General features: G+C 49.2%; 1 protein-coding gene across 1 annotated transcript in view; it reads left to right on the top strand.

Moving 5' to 3' along the window:
• The window catches only part of HADH (hydroxyacyl-CoA dehydrogenase), a 42,275-nt gene that overhangs the window by 8,062 nt on the left and 14,091 nt on the right, over positions 1-20,122 (top strand). The window contains exons 2-4 of the mRNA XM_012655126.1: positions 11,480-11,608; positions 15,385-15,542; positions 19,411-19,537. Of these exons, the coding sequence (XP_012510580.1) occupies positions 11,480-11,608; positions 15,385-15,542; positions 19,411-19,537 (414 nt within the window). The remainder of the gene's footprint in view (positions 1-11,479; positions 11,609-15,384; positions 15,543-19,410; positions 19,538-20,122) is intronic.

Genomic DNA, 20,122 nt, shown 5'->3' with positions numbered 1-20,122 from the left:
AGCATGTACCAGAATTTCCTTCCCTTTTATGCTGAATAATACTCCATTGTGTGTATAGACCACATTTTGTTTATCCATTCATCCACCATCTTTTGGTTATTGTGAGTAATGCTGCTTGAACATGGGTGTACAAATACCTGTTCAAGTGCTTGCTTTCCATACTTTTGGATATATTCCTAGGAATAGAATTGCTGGGTTATATGGTAATTCTATTTGTAATTTTTTGAGAAATTGCCATACTGTTTCCATAGCAGCTATACCATTTTACCACCCCATAAGTAATGCAAGAATTTCTATTTCTCCGTATCCTTTTGTTTTTTTGTAATAGCCATCCTAATGAGCATGAATAGATCAGAGGTTTTTACACTACGTTCTGATGGACTTTTGGGGTTCCATGAATCTCCTTGGTGGTTCCCAGACTACCGTCCTTCTCTGACTTTTGTTTTACATGTTGGTCTTCTGTGTGCATTCCTATGGAGAAGAACTTCATGACTTAAAAATGTTTGAAAGCCACCACACTGGATGATCTCTGGGGTATCTTCCTGCTCTAAAAATTGATGATCCTGATTATTTGTAGCTAATAAACCTGAACAATAAATGCTTTTGCTGCTACCTGAGAGCTGATCTCTTATGGTAGTTGAGAATCTAGGTGTCTTAGTTTACTCCGTGTGCTAGAGAAGAAACCTGTGTTGGAGGACAGTGAGCTTTGCGTGTCTGTGGCCATCTTTCGCCTGACGCACACATGTGCCCTCACAGATGGGCACAGACACAGGCCCACTTGCCCCTGGCCTTGTCCACAGCCCCTTTGATAAAAGACGTAAGACACACTCACGTATTGGAGTGTGTTAGGCACAAATCCACTCTGAAATCCCAGGGGCGGACATGCCACACAAAGAATGTTGATCTTCCTTTAGGCAACATGTAGCAGTTGCCCCCACCCAGTTCTCCTCTTGCCTAGCATTCCAGCCACGTTAGAAGATGGTTAATCTGCTCACCAAAATAACATAGACTTTTGTAGAATTCTGTTCACTTGGTAATTGACTAAAGACCCTGGTTATAGCTCCTTTTTTTCACTATCCTTTCAAACTAATACTGTGATTTCTCATAATTCTAAAATAACTTGAATGTTACCTAGTTTGTCATAAAGCATTTTTAGCAACAAAACTAGTCATGATTTCTTGAGAACTTATTCGTAAGGTAATTCACAAATTGTGGCTTTTAAAATACAGATCTATCGCTCGTGTTCATTTCATGAGTATGAAGTGTTTCAGGCACTGTTACAGGTATTCGACTTGTATTAACTGATTTAACCTTCCCAAACAACCCTGTTGCTCCAGTTTTACAGATGAGTGGACAGCTCGCAGAGGTTAAGGAATGTTCTCTGTCTCCCAGTCGGCACACCGGCTCCGGAGTCTGGCCCTTGCCCAGTGCCATTTCGGACTGTTGCCCTCAGACCAGACGTGCTGTTCTAGGTCAAGAGCAGCGCGTGAGCAGGCAGCTCTGGCTTCCAACCCCGTCACATGTCGACTGTCAGTTTGCTTAGTGTTACAATGGGAGCGATGCCCCTGGCCCAAAGGCCATTGTGAGGATCAGGTGGGATAATTTAGGAGACGTGCAGGCGCTCTGAGAGCAGGGTGTTTATTTTGTTTGCCGCCATATACCAGGGCCAGGAACAGCACAGGCAGATGTTGAGTGAGTAGCAGGCAACAGTCAGGGAAGGAGCAGCTGCAGTGATGTGCCCAGCATGGGACTCTAAACAGTAGTTCTGGTCCGTCCCCAAGGGAGCACAGGCGTTGGGGCAGGGGCTCAAAAGCACTCACCTCTGAGAAGCCAAGTTTTTTGTCTGTGACTTTTGATCATTGGATGGGGAGCATTTTGTAATAACCCATTTTTTTTTTACCCAAACTGTCCAAAGGCTTCCCCACTGTCCAGATTGTTTGTAGACTCCAGTGCAATTACTGGGCTTCTGAGAAAAACATAGCACTTCTTTTTCTGTCTTAGCTTCAAACCAGCGTGTCACCGAAAGCTATGAATGAGTACTTGTCACTTTGAAGGACTGTGGATTTTATTCTGGAGAAGTAACTGGGACCCGTAACCATGAACCACCAGTTTCTATCGCAGGAGAGAGGTTGGCCTCAGGAGGAATGGGGGATGATTTTTACAAGAAGGGAACAAAGAAAGCAGTTAGCTGGAAATGAGATGTTATGGTCAAAAAGAAGGGCTTGTGCAGGATAGCCTTGGCGGTTACTGCACTTTGAGACGTGGGCGTCTGTTGGAGAAAGGAACGTGAGCCTGCAGAGGTGTGTTTGAGTTGTCCTTGAGGAAGATGAAACAAACGTCTGTCAAGAGTTGGGAGAGGTGAGCTTGGAGCCTGGGAGCCCGGTTAGGAGGCTGTTGCTGAAAGGTAATATGCTCCTAAGCTAGTGTTTAGGGCGGTATGTGGTACCAAAAGGGGAACGTTGCACGGGCTGTTGACACTGCGTTCAGTTCACATGTTTATTTGATATCGTAACTTGCCATACACACCTTCTTTATTTAAGATTTGATTTCACGATTACCAGAAAGGTTAGATGAGGCCATTGTTTTTCAAACTAGGGCATTCTGGTTTATTTTGGAAATCCGAAAGTTGTATAAGAAATTTTAAAATTTGTGTTTTCCTTTGGTTGATGATCCTGAAATTAATAGAAGCACATTCTGGGTGATATGAATGTTTATTTTCATCACTAGTGAGATCTGAGACATCATCCCCTTGGGTGCATTTGCGATCATAGTATTACTGGTGCCAAGTGAAGTCACAGGGCCTCCTGCAAGAACATTCTGCCGTATGTTGAAGAAAGGAAAGTGGAGAACGGAGCAGTTTCAGGCACGGGAGAATGCTGGCGTGAGGACTTTGGGTACCGAACAGCTGGGCCTCACAGTGGTCAGCACGGTATTTGTGTGGCACACGTATGTGTTGCCTGGATCCTCACTTCGAATGCATAGTTGTTCATATAATAGTGTGATGAATTCCCCTGTTCCAAATATCAAAAACAGTCATATGCTCGTTTAATTCAGATTTTAATGTCATAATTATCCCATTTTCAAGAGAACAAACTACAGAACTGTAAAGTGACACTCCCTTAAAATTGGTATTTGACCTTGGAGAATTGGTTAAATAAAAATTAAATGACGTATGATAGGCCTGATGTCCGGCACTTGGAAAGCACTCAGAATGGGAGCTCTTATTAGGGTGCAAACCTCCGCGGGCTCTGGTTTTATTTAGCTGGTCATGGAGTCTTCCAACCTCCCCTTCTCCGGGAGGTTCAGGGTTTCCCCCCAGCACTACCCTGTGGGCGGGTTGCGAGGTCCAGGGTGGTGGAGGTTAGTTAGCTAGGAGCCCGCGGCAAGCCGTCAGGATCCTCAGTACAGGGCACGGTGGGTGCAGATGTGGCCAGAGGTCAGGGTTAGAAGAGCCATTCCAGGGGAAGGGACTGATGGAGCGTAATTGGAGGAAACAAGTGCGGGGCTTGACCTTCAGGAAAGGAATTAGGAAGCAGGTTTTATTTAGCGGAGGTGGAACAAGACCCTGATGTTGAAGAGTCCCAGGCAGAAGGGGCCTGGTAGGGCCTGACCTTCCCGCAGTTTGCAGAGAGGAGGCTTCTGAATATTGTATTCAGGATAATGCCTGGAACCCTCTCGTGGGCAGAGGGCAACAGGAAGACCTTGGAACTCTCTCAGAAGCTTGAGGAGATAGCAGGCAAACCAGGATGGCTGTTGTGGGTGGCAGCAGGGATCAGGGCTGACAGGTTATTTTAGAGCAGTGCTTGGCACCCTGTGCATTAGAATCATCTGGGGGTGTTTTTAAAATGCCAATGCATAGGCGCCATCCCAGGCTAAATGAATCAGAATATCTGCAGGTGGGGCCTGGAGTTTGGTCACTTTAAATCTTCCTCATCTGATCCTAATCTGCAGTCAGATTGGGGCACAGGTCTTAGAGCAATGGGTCTCTAACCTTAGAGTGCATCAGAATCACCTGGAAAGCTGTTAAACCACGGCCCACTGGGTCCCAACCTCAGGTTTGATTCACTGGGGCTGGAGTGGAGTCCGATAATTTGCCTTTCTAACAAGTCCCAGGTGATGGCGCTCCTGCTGGTGCAGGACCCACGCTGTGAGAGCTGCTAAGTGTATGCGTGTTTGTCTTGCTTTTGAGTCTCTAATGCTGACGTGGAAACTGTCATTTGTCTGGATGGTGCTCTTGTTTATCAAGTGATTTTTGCTAATACTGTGACTGTGATTTCATTAAAGCCAAAAGATGCTTGTTGGTGAGTATGTTATTGTTCCACTTACTAGCCATGGGACCTTAGACACATTATTCAACCTCGCTAAGCCTCAGTTTTCCTCATCTGTAAAATGGAGTGGTGATGCCAGTTTCCTGAAGGACTGTTCAAGATGTATAAGTTAGGACTTTAGTTTGGGGAAGAACTGACATGTGATTTCTCAGGGGGACTTTTTAGTGATTTTTTTTCCCAGTTCCTTGTTGTTTGTTAGTTAGGGCTTGGGGAAAGAGAATACAAAAAACAATAACATGAAATTTCTGTAACTTGGCATTTTATTTTTATTGTATCTTAAAAGCTGGTTGTTTCAACAAATAAGGCAACATCCCTTTTACTCCCAACTGGATTACATGAAGACAAGTTCTGGAACCAGGCAGTCTTGGAATTTGAATCCTGGCTTTTTGGCTTAAGAGCTGAGTGATCTTAGGCAAGTGACTCACCCTCTCTAATCCCATTTTTTTTTTTTGCAAAATGCAGGTATTGTGTATTTCAACAGTGCTGTTGCAGTAATCAGAAATAGTCTTGGAAAATGCAAAGTATGAGCCTGGCACATAGTAGGTGCTCTGTGGGTGGCACCTCTTATTTTTGCCGCATTTGACTTTTTTCTTTTTAAAAGCTTATGTTCTTTGTGTTAATCGAGGGTAGGTAGAGACTGACTTCTTTTGGCTCTCTCAGCTCTCGGGGATCTCATAGGAGAAATAAGACAAGTCCATTAATAATAATAAGCCTAGCTCAGCCTGTCAAGCCAGTCTGGAATGAGAGCTGTGTAGCTTTCATGGTTTGGACGGAGGTTAGGCACAGCCTTCCCGTACACTAAGTCCATCTCTGTGGTAGTCCACTTAGATTAACTCACCAGTGGGAGAGGAACACCAGCCCCGTTTGCAGTAGATTCACAGACTCAAAGAACACTGGACCCAGAATCCTGTGGCTATTTTATTGACCATCTAATGTGTACCAGGCACTGGGTTATGTGTTGTTCATGCATTGAGTGCTAACGATGGGTCAGGCACTGGGGTTTGCAAAGATGAATAAGACAAGAAGTTGCCCTTAAGAGGCTGCTGACCTGTGTCTCTAGGGTATGTCTGTAAGAAGTGATTGCAGGGAACTCGGACAGTTAGACTGGGTTCTAAATGCAAAGGGGTGAAATGCAAAGGCTGCTCTATCTTGAAGTGACTCGAAGTTATGCTGCGATGGTGGTTTATTGCTGTGTAACACATTGTGACCTAGATCACAGAGCTGTACCCTAAAATGGAAGATATTTCAAGGAGAATTAAAATTTCTCTTCTTCATCTGTATTTTCTTCGTTTAGACCTAACTGTATGATGCACTTTAGGTTTAAGCAGGAGTGTCCTTTCTGTCTGTGGAATGTCTACACCGTAAGATTTCCTTCATATTTCCCTGAAGTTTTGTGGGATAACCAAGGAAAAAAAGGCCAGGAATAAAAGCATTTAGAGCATATATTTGTTGCCTTCTCACTAGACCAGAAATGCAAGTTTGGGCATTTTAGAGAATCCAAAATTGTAGAAAATACTCCAGGCATTTGACTGAGGTAGGGAGAAAAATTGAGCTGAAGTTCCCACAAGAGACGCGGCCTCTTTCAGACCAGTGAGGCTGAGGAAAATTTTGCAAAGCAGGAACATGATCAGTTAGTAACACTCTGCGAAAGAAAATCTGTTCTTCTCTCTTATTTGGTTTGGCCCCTCCTTGCTCCTCCTGTGTTTTGTGAGGTGGGGAAGCAAACAAACATTTACACTCGGTTACTTTGACTCGATCATTTGACATGTGCACTATGCTCTCCTGGAGCGTTGCCTGGAGAGCCTTGATTTAGTAGCTGCTGTTTTTTTTTTTTTTGCGACTTTCTGCATGTATGTGCTGTTTCTGGTGTGCCATTCAGATGCCAGGATGAAGAAAGGCAGTGACTGAATTAGCCCCCGTCCTCTCTAAGCCGTGGGGTGGGGGCGTTTATCAGAGGACTTTGGAGAGAAGAGGAAAGTCAGCATTTACGCTGAAAACGTTTTTGGCTGTGGGTTTTCCTGGTTGAAGTTTAGTATTTTTACAAATGTGCGGGCCTCTTGTTTGACTTAAATATTTGAAGGTGCTTCCTCTCTAGGTTCGGTTCTGCTTATAGTTTAAAAAAAGTAATTATGAAGCCAGCATTGTGGCTTAGCTGCAACATAACCAAAAATGCCCAGTGACAATCACAGTCAAACATGATTCTCATAACTTCGAAAGGGCTTTCTGGAAATGAAGCTGTGATAGCACCTCCCTGGCCTGCTGCGCCCCACCTCTTTAAGGTTGATACTTTATTCCTTGGAAGTTGGGCCCGTTCTGGGTGTATTCCTCTCACCCCCTGCCAGTGTTCTGAGATCTGCTGGCTGACAGAGGTCTTCACTGTGGTGGTCTTTGTGTGATTTGGCATCCCAGGTTGTTGGGTTTGTTTTTTTCATGTTTTCTCAGTGATTATAAACTCGCTGAGTAAAAGCACACTGCCCTCGTTGTCTTCGTCTCTGCACCTCTCAGCTTTGGCACCCCCTCATGCCTAATATGCTTGTCCCCCAACTCCTCGAGGAGCCGAAGAGCCCTGGGGCTGCCTGGGGAGGCAGTGGGGGAAGGTGGATTGGGACCTAGACAGGGACGAATCCCGGGAAAGCTGCTTGGCCTGTTCAGAGGTTGAGCCCAGGCAGAGGAACAAAGTGAAAATCACTTGTGTCGTTCCAGAGGGACTGTCAGAGGAGCCCAAACAAACATGGACGGCCCCCAGGCTGCACCTCCACCTGCCCCAGCCTCACAGAGGCTGCGCCCCGTCAGTGACCTCACTCCTGCCTGCCGCTGTGCTCCCAGGGCCGCCCGTCTCAGAGCACCGCAGCTTCCTCGCCACCTCCAGCCGGGATTTGAAGTTTATTTTCTTAGTTTCTGCGTCGGGGCCCCCCCCACCCGCCGCCGGGTTTGGTGATTCACTAGAGGGGCTCACGGGACCCGCGTAGAGTCGTGCTATAATTGATTGCAGCGGAAGCAAAGCAGATCAGCCAAGGGAGAAGGCATGTGGGGTGAAGTCCAGAGGAGGCCAGGCAGGAGCTTCCAAGGGTCCTCTCCCAGGGGAGTCCCCCAGGACACACTTAATGCCCCCAGCAACAAGTCGCGACAACACACGGGAAATGTCTGTTGGGGAGCTCGTGAGAGACTCGGGGTGAGGGAAATCCGCTCATATGGGCAGTGGGTTTCTTAGGCCAAACTGAAGCAATTGCCAGGGCGTCTTCTGTTGGCCTTGCTGGGAGCTGGGAGTCGGCACACTTATGTAACCACGGTGTCATCTCCTGCATGAACCCGTGTGATCACGCTTTCCCATGGCATGTTGCCACCTTGTTCTGAGCCATGGATAAGGACTCGCCATGTTCTCGGCCATGCTCTCACCGCAGCTGTATTCCCTCGACAGCGAAGGAACCTGTCTCACCTGCGCGCTGCCGCCCGTCTGTTCTCTCACCTCCCGGAAGCCTGCTCCGGTGCACTCGCTAGCCACAGAGCCCGCTCCCCACGCTCAGTGCCCGGTTCTTTGTTGGGGCTGGCCATGTAGGCACCCACTGCCTGGCACGTTGCAGAATGCCCTACTGCGAGAAGGAAGGCAGGCGTTCAGCATGAGCTACGTTGTTAGCACACGCGGTTTAGGCCCAGTGAGTCATACTTACCAGGGAATAGCAGGAACCCTCCTGAAGTCTTAAGTTCCAGATGCCACCCAAGAGCCAACCTTGCAAGCAAGCCTTTTCTGAGAATAGCAGTCTCAGGCCTGCTGTGCTGAGTCTTTTCTTTTTTTTAATTTCAAAATGTTACAGGGGTACAAATGCTCACATATATTGCCTTTGCACAACCTGAGTTGGAGCGACAAGCGTGCCCCTCTCAGGCAGCGCGCACTGGAGATCAATTCCTGACCGTGCCAGGGAGAAGAATGCTGGTCCCGTGTCACCCACGAGGTGCCCCCAGTGGTTCGCTGTCCCTCTGCCTTGGGGCCCGTCCTGACGGGGCTGCCAGGCAAGTGGCAGCAGGGCGGGGCTGGCGGCAGGCAGGGAGCGTACAGTCCAAACACCCCTCAGTGCACTGCAGGACCCCAGAAAGGAAGTTCTGAGCCCCACTCCCTGTGGGAGCCTCTGTGTGGCAATTCAGTTGTCTCTCTCTAGCCGTGAGAGGGGTAGGGGGCGAGGAGAGAAAGAGTCTGGTAACGGAAGGTCCACCCTCTGGTCGTTTCCAGCCCCCTCTCTGCAATGCAGTCCGCCCAGAATGACCAGGCTCTGAAGTCACGCAGATCACCCCGGGACCCCTGGACTCCTGTGGCTCCTGCAGTCTGGGTCGGAGTGGAGAAACGTCTGTGTGGGAATGAGCAGGACGGAGCCTGGGGAGTGGAAGCCCCCAGGGGAGGACAGAGGTGCCTGGTAGTTACAGAAGCAACATGGCGCCTGCTGTCTGACGCGAGTCTGTAGGATGGGAGGCGCCCTGGGGAGGCGGGGAGCTTGGCGTTCCGTCCACGGGACGCTTCCTGCTCACTGGAGGCGGCAGTCTCTGGACTTGTGTGCGTAGGACTCTCTGGTTGATGGGGAGCACGCAGATGGCAGGCCGACCCAACCTAGAGGGTGGGTTGAGGGCCCTGGAGGCAGGAGGCGGCTGGGACCGGGAAGTGGGTTCGGGTAGATAGGCCGCGATCTGTCTCTTAGACGCCAGGTTCCCGTAGATGCGGGTCCGCTGCGCGGAGAACTCGGCTCCCCTCGCCTGCCCAGAGCGCGCCAAAGCAACTGCCAGGCTCTCCAAGGGCGGAGCCCGCTGCTGTCCCGTCAGCTCCTGTGCCCTGGTCCCGCTGACTTCCGGGGGCGAGGTGCCCCCTCCAAATTCCAGGGGTGCCCCCTCCAAATTCCAGCGAACGGTCCCAGGAAGCCACAGCTCAGTCCAGTCCCTCCCCAGCCCAGTGTTCCCGAGAGTGCACCGTGGCTACCGCTATTGTCCCTTCTCCACAGAGCCTGCTGTCTTGTGCCACAGCTTTGCGCCAACTCAGGCGTGTCCCTGTGTGAGCGGATGGGGAGGTCTGTGGGGGTGGTGGGTGTCCTGCTGTAGGTCGGGTGGCACTCCGGATCTCTTCTCTGTTGAATTCTTCCCGATCTCCGATCTTTGGGAATGTATCTCCCGTCACCGTTTTTCCTGCGCTGAGCGTCCACGCTGCTGCTCTGCAAATTCACAACGCTGTTTTTGGAGTGAGCAACCCGCCGCAGGCAGCTGTCGGTCTGCGTCCTTCACCTCCTTCCCCGGGAGCCGTGAGCTGGGAGGCCACGCTGGCCCACTGTCTTTCTCTGTGTCTTTCTCTGACTCTTTCCTGCCCAGTTTCTAAATTGCTCTCGCATGTTTGCTTAGAATTTTTCAACTTGGAGGTTCAGGTTTGCGTCACGTGATTTGAGTTGTAGTCTAGGTGGGCGTTGGTCTGTTGTCCCTCAGGGAGAAACCTTGGCCTGGATTGCTGGGTGTTTTGTGTCTGCGGCATTGTTTCCACTGTGCTGCCTGCCTGTAGGTTGTCACGTGTTTCTGACGACGGGCGGCTTTGCTGCTTGCCTCTGTCCTTTTATCAGCTCTGCCCCACCGCCCCTCTGGCCCTGCTCTGGTCGTCAGACTTTCCAGTCCTGAAGCTACCTACAGGCCCAGCAGGCTCGTGCACACACCTGCTGCGTTCCCAGAGAAGCTATAGATGCGCTTGTTAATGAACTGGCACTTAAAACCTGCCTCGCCATTTTGAAAACTGTCCCATGGAATCTTGCTTTGGGATTGAACCTGTTTGTTTGCCTTTCAGTTGTGCCCTTTTGTTTCTGTTTCTTTTCCTCATTGGTTTTCTGCTTTGAGTTTTAGTTGCCTGACTTCAAAAATCTCACAGTCACAACCATGCTTTGGGACTACTTTTTACTGTCACCTCCTTGTTTGTCTGGGCAGGTTCATTCCAGCTAACCTGCGTCTCTCCTACACGCTCGTGGCGCCATAGAGGTTGCAAAGCAGTGGTTCTGCATGGGGCTTCCTGGTTTCCTGAGGGCATCTCGATGGTGCTGGCCTCTGGCCTCGTTTACCTTTTATTGAACCACATGTTTCTCTTGCTTCCGGCCTGAACTGATGCACTTACACTTGCCTGTAAGGTGACCCAGTGGCCTATTTTTAGCCACACTGGCTATTCCATGGTCCTTGCTGAAGCTGTTGCCAAACTGTGCTGACATAGGGATTGACTTGCCACTGGCTGTACTTGAACTTGGGGGGCGTCTCTAAACACACTCCATACCTCGGGGTGGCTCCCGCAGCTGGCGTGGCCTGGTGAGGGGAGTTGCCCGTCCTGAATTGGCCTGAGTTGAGGGAGAGCTGACCAGAACACAGGAGAAGTAAATAACCGTCTTGTCCGGTAGGATGTGAGGGTGAGGAGAAGTTTACGGAGGTAGCGAGCTCATTCCAGTCCTCGGTATGCAGGCAGAGGACTGTGCAAATAGGGCATCCGTTGTTATTTCGTACTTTAGGTAGCCACAGTGGTGTGTCTAGTTGCCTTTCAATTTTTTTTATTGTGATAAAATTTACCATTTTAACCATTTTTAAGTGTACAGTTCAATGACTGAGTCTTGTCACTAAGCCCTGGGGACAGGAGTCTTTGCCACGATTATAAAAGTCTTACTTGTTGCTGATTTAAGGGCTGCGGGGGCCGCTCCAGCTCTGAGGAGAAAGGATGGTGGCCCCGTGGCGGGCGCTCTGTGAACGGGTGGCTAGTGCCGCTGAGAAACTGGATTTCTGATTTTGCTTAATTCCAACAGCACATGGGCTCGGTGTCAGAGTACAGGGAAGGGGTTTTAGAGCGTGGCCTTCAGAACCTTGATTCAGATCCCAGCTCTGCCGTCTACCTGTAGTGTGACCCTGGAGATGCTTCTTAACTTTCTAAGGTGGTTTTGAGAATTTGCTGTATTCCACAAAAAGGGCTGAGAACAGTAGAACAGCGTCTGGCAAGGAATGTGTGTTCGGTTAATACGGGCTCATCATTATGTTTGTTCAATATTTGGAATGGCATGGTGATAGAATTCATGTGGGATATGAAATTCTACTGTTTTCTTCTTCTATTTTTACGTTTTATGTTTTCTTTCTTTTAAAAATAAATTATTCTTTCGTTGCTCTAGGTTGCTGCAGCAACTGGCCACATGGTAGTGTTGGTAGACCAAACCGAGGACATCCTGGCAAAATCCAGACGGGGAATTGAGGACAGCCTTAGGAGAGTGGCAAAGAAGAAGTTTGCAGAAAACCCTAAGGTGACGTCCTATGACCAGTGACTTTTAGACCAGTCCTCTGTCTGCTTCACATTCAGTGGGGGTCGGGGGTTCTGGCCTTTGTTTTCTTTCTTCTTCTAGTTCGTTTGTGTAAAGCTCATTTCCCCATAACTTTAATATAATAACATAATCACTAAACATTGGGGGCGGGGGGTGCTGATGAGAAAACAGGAGAAGTTAACCATATTGTTCGGTAGGATTTGAGGTTGAGGAGAAAGTTTCTGCAGGTGGTAAACTCATTCTAGAAGAACACTGAGAATTTGGAATTGAAGAACTCTGGTTTTGCTAAAAGGATGGAAGAGGGAGAAACAGGAAGATAATTTTTGTGCTTGTGAGTTAAAAAGAATAATGTAATAAATGCTGTATTTAGGTAGAAACTTTTGATTGCTTAGATAATATCTTCTTCCTGTTTCTGATAAACTGGAGTGGAAAATAGAGGGCGAATCATTCTCACTTTCCAGGAGCAGAAGAGAGAAGAATTTGAGAAGCTCTTAGGAGGTTGGGAACTTTGGTTTGCTGATTTTTTTGTCGGATCTGGCTGCTTTTCCAGTGACTTTCACTTAGGAGTTTGTATTTAATTAGAAATACTGCGCACTTATCCAAGTGAACTTCTGTTTACTTTTGTGCCCTTGTTAAAGTTGCTTAAGATGGGTTTCCTTGGGGCTTGGATGGATTTTCTCTGTATACAGGCAGGGAAGTGTGTAAATAGGGCTTTTGTTGCTTTTTACCTCTGGTATCCACAGTGGTGTGTCTAGTTGCCTTTTTAAATTTTTTATTTATAAATATAGATAGCATAAAATTTGCCATTTTAACCATTTTTAAGTACATAACTCAGTGAATTAATTAGATTCACACATTTCACGTAAGTGGAATACAGTATTTACTCTTTTATGTCTGACCTTTCACTTGGCACAAAGTTTTCCAAGTTCATCGTGTCGTAGCATGTGCCACTCCATTCCTTTCACAGCTGCGTGACGTTCCGTTTATGCGTGAACCACTTTTGGTTTATGTTAGGGTAGAAAGCCTGGCAGGTGCTCACGGTGTGGGTGGAGAAAGATTTCTCATGCAGAAATTATGATATAACAGTTTAAAAAGTTTATCTTCTTAGAGGAGAGAGAGAGAGAGAGAAGGGAAGGTGGGGAGCAGGGAGACAGGGTGGCCTCCCGCAGAAAGAGAAGGGAGGGCCAGCAGCCAGAGGACAGAGAGAAAGGAGGAGAAAACAGTAATTGTTGTGCAGTAATTAGCAGACAGAGGCTTGTTTTCTCCTTTCCTGGAGAAGTTATCGCCGAGCTAGTCAGGCTTATCGCAGGGGGTGTGATTTTGCCCCTGAGATACGGTTTTGGTCAGGAAACTGAGGCCTGGAGTTTGTCCCCCTGCTGTCTGTCCTGGAGCTTCTCAGGAACACCTTGGGGCCGTAAAACAAATTCTAAAAGCAGTTTCTGGTGAATGTAAAAAGGGAGACTTACATTTGCTTTTCGTCTTTGGCTCTTTTCAGATGTTTGTGAGAACAGAGTTAGTCGCTGCAGGGGCCAGCCAGCTAGGGAGAGAAAGAGTAGGCAGGGTAGGGAGAGCTGAAGATCGATCTTTAGCTGCTTTTAGAAAATTGCTGGATTATATAGTTTCCTGTTATTGCAGCAAGGCCGCCCTTTCCGTTTATCCATTCATTTGTTAATGGAATTGGGTCGTTTTCACATTTTGGTTATTGTGAATAACGTGTAGTGAACACACGTATACCATTGGTTTGAGTCCTGGTTTTCAGTTCTTTGGAGTACATACCTAGAAGTGGAATTGCTGCCTTGTGTAGTCATCCTGTGTTTACCCCTTTGAAGAACCGACAACCTGTTTTCCCTAGTGACTATGCATTTTGCATTCCCACCAGCAGTGGGTTCCAGTTTCTCCACATCCTGGCCAACACTTGCTATTTTCTGTTCTGTTTTGTTTTTTTCCTATTGTAGTCATCTTAGGTGAGAAGTAGTATCTCATTGTGGTTTTGGTTTGCATTTTTCCTGATGTTTACTCACCTTTTAAAAACCAGATGGGTGGGAGCAGAGATAGCTTTATGCTCTCATTGATGAAATCCAAAGAATAAATATCAAGATAAATATATATTTTTTTTGAGACAGAGTCTTGCTCTGTTGCCCGGGCTAGAGTGCTGTGGCGTCAGCCTGGCTCACAGCAACCTCAAACTCCTGGGCTCAAGCGATCCTCCTGCCTCAGCCTCCCGAGTAGCTGGGACTACAGGCATGCGCCACCATGCCCGGCTAATTTTTCTGTTTTCAGTAAAGACGGGGTCTCGCTCTTGCTCAGGCTGGTCTCAAACTCCTGAGCTCAAACGATCTCCCACCTTGGCCTCGGATTACAGCAAGATAAATATTAAGATCTCCTTCACCAGTCACTGTGTTTTTAATCACAGGGTGGGGGGACCCCATACGGGGGAGGAGGGTGTAATGATGAGGGTGCGGGTGGAGTGGATCGTAAGAGGCCTGGAGTCAAGGACAGAGTGAGTCTGAACCGGACAGCCTGCATTTCCTCTAGTTTACTGTGCAAACTCCAGCCCTCTCCTTGGGCCGAGGCTCTGAGCCACGCCCTGAAGGTGAAAAGGTGGCCCCAGTGCCCAAGTTGCTCAGCTGCTGACTGGCAGCTCCTTAGGAGTCTCCCGGCTGTTTCTGTCCCCTGCCAGGACACCGTGGCAGAGGGAGGCGTCAGTTTCCCTTTGCCGGGCTCTGTGCTGACAGTACGATTGCCACGCGTGTCATTTGAGCACTCAAAATGTGGGTAGTCCGCATACCAATGCACTCTCAGTTAAAATAGACTCCAGATTTTAAAGACTTAATAGAAAAAAAGAATATGAAACATCTCAATATTTTTTAATATTGGTTACATGTTAATGTGATAGTGTCTTAGATATATTGGGTTGAATAAAAATTTCACCTATTAATGTCTTTACTTTTTTTAATGTAGATGATAGAAAAATTAAAATTACCTATCATCTCACATTCTATTTCTGTTTAACAGCTCAGATCTAGTTACCTATTCCATGATGATTTTGGATGCCTTTACTGATTAAGACTGTTCTGATGCCCTGTGGACAAATTACCTCTTGAAGTAAAATGGCAGCTTATGGCGGCACCGTCTCTGTGTCTGCCCCGAGGTCTGTGTGTGGACCTGGCGTCACAGGAGGAGATGAGGAAGAGACAGAACTGCAGGCTCTTTGAGAGCAGGGCTGTGTCTAGCTTGTGTTTGAAACCCCAGCTGCTGGCGTGACGAGCAGTTATTATGTGCTGAACGACTGCGCAGCTCAGCTGCCCCTCCCCGGCTCTTGCCTTCCCCGCTAGCCTCTGCCTCCTGCCCGAGAGGAGCGGCAGCACCACCCCTGAGACTGCTGTGTGGTGCTGAGCTCAGCTCCTGCCCTTGTCTTGAGAGACAGATTCTAGGCTTCGTGGACACTCAGGGACCCCGAAACAGGTGCTGCGAACAGTGTGGGAACCCAAGCAGAGATAGCTAAGACCTTGAGAAACCACACAGCTGGGATTGTGCACAGGCAGGCTCTTGCCCTGAAGTCTGCAGGTACACTGGGATGTCATCCTCCCTAAGCAGAAACGGAGGGAGTTTTGTTTCTCAGAATTTCAGAGTGCGTCGAAGTTGTGTCTGGGTGTGTTGGTCTCTCCTGCCCTCCTCTTTCCTTATGCCTGAGCAGCAGGTCACACACAGTTTCCGGCGAGCCGGTGAACGCTCTCTCCTTCCTCCCACTGCATTAGGCTGGCGACGAATTTGTGGAGAAGACCCTGAGCAGCATATCAACCAGCACGGATGCCGCAGCCGTGGTGCACAGCTCGGACCTGGTGGTGGAGGCCATCGTAGAGAACCTGACGGTGAAGAACGAGCTCTTCAAAAGGCTGGACAAGTTTGCCGCTGAGTACGTGATCCCTGGACATCCTCGTCGGGGTCTGAGGGCTCTCTCCCCGGGCCGTGAGCTTTCCTCCTTGCTGTTGCCTTCTTCCAGGAAGGAATCTTCTGACCAAGCCCCTGGACCTCTCTTTCTACTGCCCCACAGCTGTTTCCAGCAGAGCCAGTAGTGTTGCCGTTGTTCTCCATCCCCCACTCCCAGTTTGCTCCCTGCGGCTTGAGCTGCCCTAATCTGATCCCTGTCCCCAGGGAGGGTGGAATTACCCATGGCAAAATGGTGGGGTCCATCCAGGGACAGGCCTGTTTGTTTCTCGCAGCGTGTTGGTTGGGGGCCTCCCGTGCCCGAGAATGGAGGAGGCTTGGGTATGGGCTTAAATGTCTGCTGAGGAAGCTCAGAGCAATCTCCTGTCTCCCCCTGTTTTGGGTGGGGCAAACAGAATGAGATAATTGGGAGTGCCGCTCTGTTTATGCAAAGTTCCCCAGAACTCTCCTCTTTTGAGCTTTGTCTGTGTTCAATCCAAACACTCTAAGGAGCATTGAATTCTTACCAGGATTCCTGGCAGAGGGTGGCAGAGGAGGGCCAACCACCCTAGGTCAGGCGTAGGGTGCCCAGGCCTTGGCATTATCTGTGCAGTGTCAACAAGCTCGTGCTCACATGGTGCTCTACTGCCCCTCAAAATCCAGAGTCTTCGACTGTGTTTCACTCTTGGCTTTTGGTGATTGTGACGCCTGACCGATGCTTCTTGGGATTTGCCTGGCCACATTTGACCCTTGGTTGGACCCGAATGACAGAATAAGATTATATGACAGAAGTCATTCTCAGGGAGCCACCATTGAGCAGTGGCTAAAGAGAGACACTTGCATACCAGCCTGCTGGAATGTCAACCCTCAGAGCTATGTGGCCCAGTGGCGGGAGAGGCCCTACCCCTAACAAAGAGAAGAGATTTGTCTTTCCGTGGTCCGTGTGGCACTCTGCTGGTCGGTGTGCTCATGCGTTTCACGTTGGCATTTAGGGGCTGCAGGAACATCTGACAGAAACAGAAGACACTTTCACTATCCCTGCTGGCTGCCAAGTCGGCAGGGAGCCCTCCAAGATAATAAAACACCCGCTCCAGGAAGGGGAGTTCTATCAAGCAGTTTATCACCTTTATTGAAAGGGTGGTAATTGCTAGGGACAGTGAAGGACCCGCCTGCCCCCTGGCGGCAGTGTCGGGTAGCAGAAGGGCCGTCGAGGGCCTGGGGCCAGCCCTCCACCACTTCTCTCTCTCACCCTGGAGAAATCCTCAGTTACACCGTCTGTAATGTGAGTTTAGGGTAAGTAACTTCTAAGACCTTCCCAGTTCTAACTGCCCGAGACCAGTTTTCCTGTGTAAAGTGGCGTTCGTGTGCCCACTGTACAGAATTGTTCAGGGAACTAACTGAATTCAGCTCACCTTTCCTGGGGCCTGCCGTGTATCGGGCACTGTCCTAGGCTGTTCCACCTGAGTTGCTGCGAAACACGACACGTGACAGGAAAGGGCATGACCCATGGTAGGTACTCGGAAGACGTGACTTTGCTTCTGGCCTTCAGCCGTGCCTCTCTGCACTGTTTTCATCGTAGATCCCCGCTGTCAACGAACGCGTGTGGAGTTTTCTTTTTAGCTGCTTTATTGAGATACGCTTTACCACCAATTTTACAGTTAGAGCCTGTCCTGGGAGAAGAAAATTTATTCAGGTGGTAAAGTTTCCATTGGAAGCCCCGGTGAAACAGCTGGGCCCTGGAAAGAGCAAGACCTCTCTAGCAGCCGTGTAGGAAGCGCAAGCCGGAAGCTTGACCAAGGCCCACAGGCAGCCGCAGCCGAGTCCTGCCCTTCCCCTCTCGGCAGAGCACGACCTCTCCGATCCTTTGCTCTCCCCACCACCCCCCTTTCTTCTCGGTATTAGGGCCTGGGGCCTTGGGGGGTTGCCAGTGATCATCATGCCTGTGGTGTAGATTTTCTTTTAGTACGTTTAAGAGAAAAATAGTTTGTTTGGTACGTAAGTGCCAGAAAAACAAAAGATGGTCCAAGAGAGTCAGGGGTTTCCAGGAAAATATAAAAGCATGGGTTTTTTGGAAGATAAGACAATCTTGTGTGTTTAACATGTAAACACATCATGTGTGTCTTGCAAGAGGGCAGTGCGGCACCTGTTGGGAGCAGCGCCAGCCTGACCTGGTTTGGAGAGGTGGAGGCGGAGGCGGAGGTCTGCTGGGGACAGATCCTCCTCCTGGTAAAACGTGCCGGGAGTGCCGCGGACTGCAGACCCCCGGGCCTGGACTCTGACGTCGCTTCACTGTTTTACCAAGTGTGCCTGAGTTTCCCCTTCAGCAGCCAGTGGCCCTTCGCATGTCCCATGCAAAGGTGCCATGTTGCAATTGTAGTATGATACTAATGCTGGAGACGCCTCTTTCTGAAGGGGACTGTGGAGCCGTGGCTGGCGCAGCCTTGGGCCCGGGCTGTCGTGGGGCAGGCCGGTAGAGCGCTTGTGTCAGCCACGAACATTGCTCCTGGCAGAGGGTCTTTTTTCGTTACCTTCTGCAAGGTGGCATGGTTTACATTATTTCTCCATTAGCCAAAAAGCAAGAAACTTTAAAAACTAAAATTTTAAAACCTTAAAAATAGGTCTTTTTTTTTTTTTTTTTTTTTTCAAAAAAAAAAAAAAAAAAAAAAAACTTTAAAAACTAAAATTTTAAAACCTTAAAAATAGGTCTTTTTTTTTTTTTTTAAAAAAAGGAACAGCTCCCCTGCCTGGCCTTTCCATGGCCTGCCTCGGACGGCTGTGCTGCGCCTTGAAGGGGGGCTCTCGGCCCCCCACCCACACTGGCCTCGCCTGTCGCCCTCCTCCCTCCTCCTAAATTACTGGTTTCTCCTCTTTGCCGCTCTGGCCTCCTCGCACCTGCCCCTGATTTCAGGCAGATGGCAGTATTGCCTTTTAGCGAAGCCGGCACCCTGATCTGGGCAGTGAGGGACCCCTGCCCTGCCTGCCTCTGCCCAGCCCTTGTTCGCAGTGAGCAGCGGGTGGGTTTGTGCTCTTGCATCCACAAGGGGGCGCTATAGGAAAGCCTGGGAGCCGGCCTTACAGACCACATGACGCCTTTGGCAGCCCACTGTGCTGGGGTCTTAAAAAATTAAATCTGGGTTAAGTCAGTACGGACTTTTAAAAATTAATAACATATTATGCACACAAAATAAGATGGCAGTGCTTTTCGAGGGGATTTGTGAGCAGAATGCCTTGCGCTTGTATCATGCATGTGCCTATATCCTCCCCCCCAAATCTACCCGTGTAACCTGCAAACTTCTTCGGACCATGTTGGTTTTTTTCTGTTTTCATTTTAATTCCCATCCAGTGGAACCGTGACGCTTTTCACTTAAGGGAAAAGGCCTTAATATCTATTGTCAGATGTTTCTGGTTGAGGATTAGGGTGTGTTTAGTTTTTTGTTGGTTTTAGGTGTCTGAGATGCACCCTTCCTTCTGTTAGTCATTGATCACTCAGAGTGTCACTCTGTGACTCGGGTTGGTTAAGCAGCTTGATTAGCCACTTCCTTTTATTCTCACCTACCATGAGAGTTAACCAATGTAAGTAGACAGGAGACATGTTGTTCCCCACAGTTACGAGGATTGGTGAAGGGTAAATATACCTTTGGAACAGGTAATTCCAATTTTACTTAGTTTAAAATTTCAATGTTTAAATAAAGGTCCCTTGATCTCAGCCTCTCGTATGAAGAGGTGTCTTTTCCCCGACTTCCTCTGCGGGACCGGACGACAGATCGGCCGCGAGCATCGCACCCGCAGTAGTGCGGGGCCGACTGTTTCCAAACACGAGACTCGTTCTGATGTGCCGCCATTTTCTCTCTCCGCAGACACACGATCTTTGCCAGCAACACCTCCTCCCTGCAGATCACAAGCATAGCCAACGCCACCACCAGACAAGACCGATTTGGCGGCCTCCACTTCTTCAACCCGGTGCCCGTGATGAAGCTGGTGGAGGTCAGTGTGTGTCTGCCCGCTCTGCCGGCTTTCCCGTCCTGCCTTTCCGAGTCACACCGGCCCTGCCACTGGGGATTGCATCGCGTGGGTTTTAGCAGGAGGGCAGAAGGCTGTCCCCGTGCTGCTTTCTCTTGCCCTGGTGTGTCCTTTTCAGAGCCAAGGGATGACAGAAGCCCCAATATCTAGGAAGCTCCCTGTGCTTTGTTTCTTCGCGGCCCTGTGTTTTGGCCCGTGACTTCGGGAGGGCTGTTAACTTTTTGGAGTGTCGCGTACTTGTTGGGGCCCGGCCTGGTGGGCGGTGCCGAGAGGCATCAGAGCGGGAAGGCAGCGTTAGAGACCACTGGCTTGACGGGACCACAGGGGGAGACCTGCACGTGTTCTCATTGTCTTGTTGAGGTCAGCTTGCCCCACGCTGTGAGTGGAACCTTCTCAGACCCACGGCACTACCTGGTTCGCCGTTCTCTCGGCAGATTCTGACCCCGCGTAGCGGCGCCTTAGCCCTGTCCCCAGGTGAGGCGTCTCTCCTGTGTGCTGTGATCAGACCTACTGAAAGCGGCTTCCGGTAGCTTTGACCCTCCTGGTCAC

The sequence above is a fragment of the Propithecus coquereli genome, unplaced genomic scaffold (assembly GCF_000956105.1).
Source record: "Propithecus coquereli isolate 6110/MARCELLA unplaced genomic scaffold, Pcoq_1.0 Scaffold46, whole genome shotgun sequence".
Classification (NCBI taxonomy): domain Eukaryota; kingdom Metazoa; phylum Chordata; class Mammalia; order Primates; family Indriidae; genus Propithecus; species Propithecus coquereli.
The sequence above is the reverse complement of the archived record's forward strand: the minus strand, read 5'-3'. Positions and strand labels throughout refer to the sequence as shown.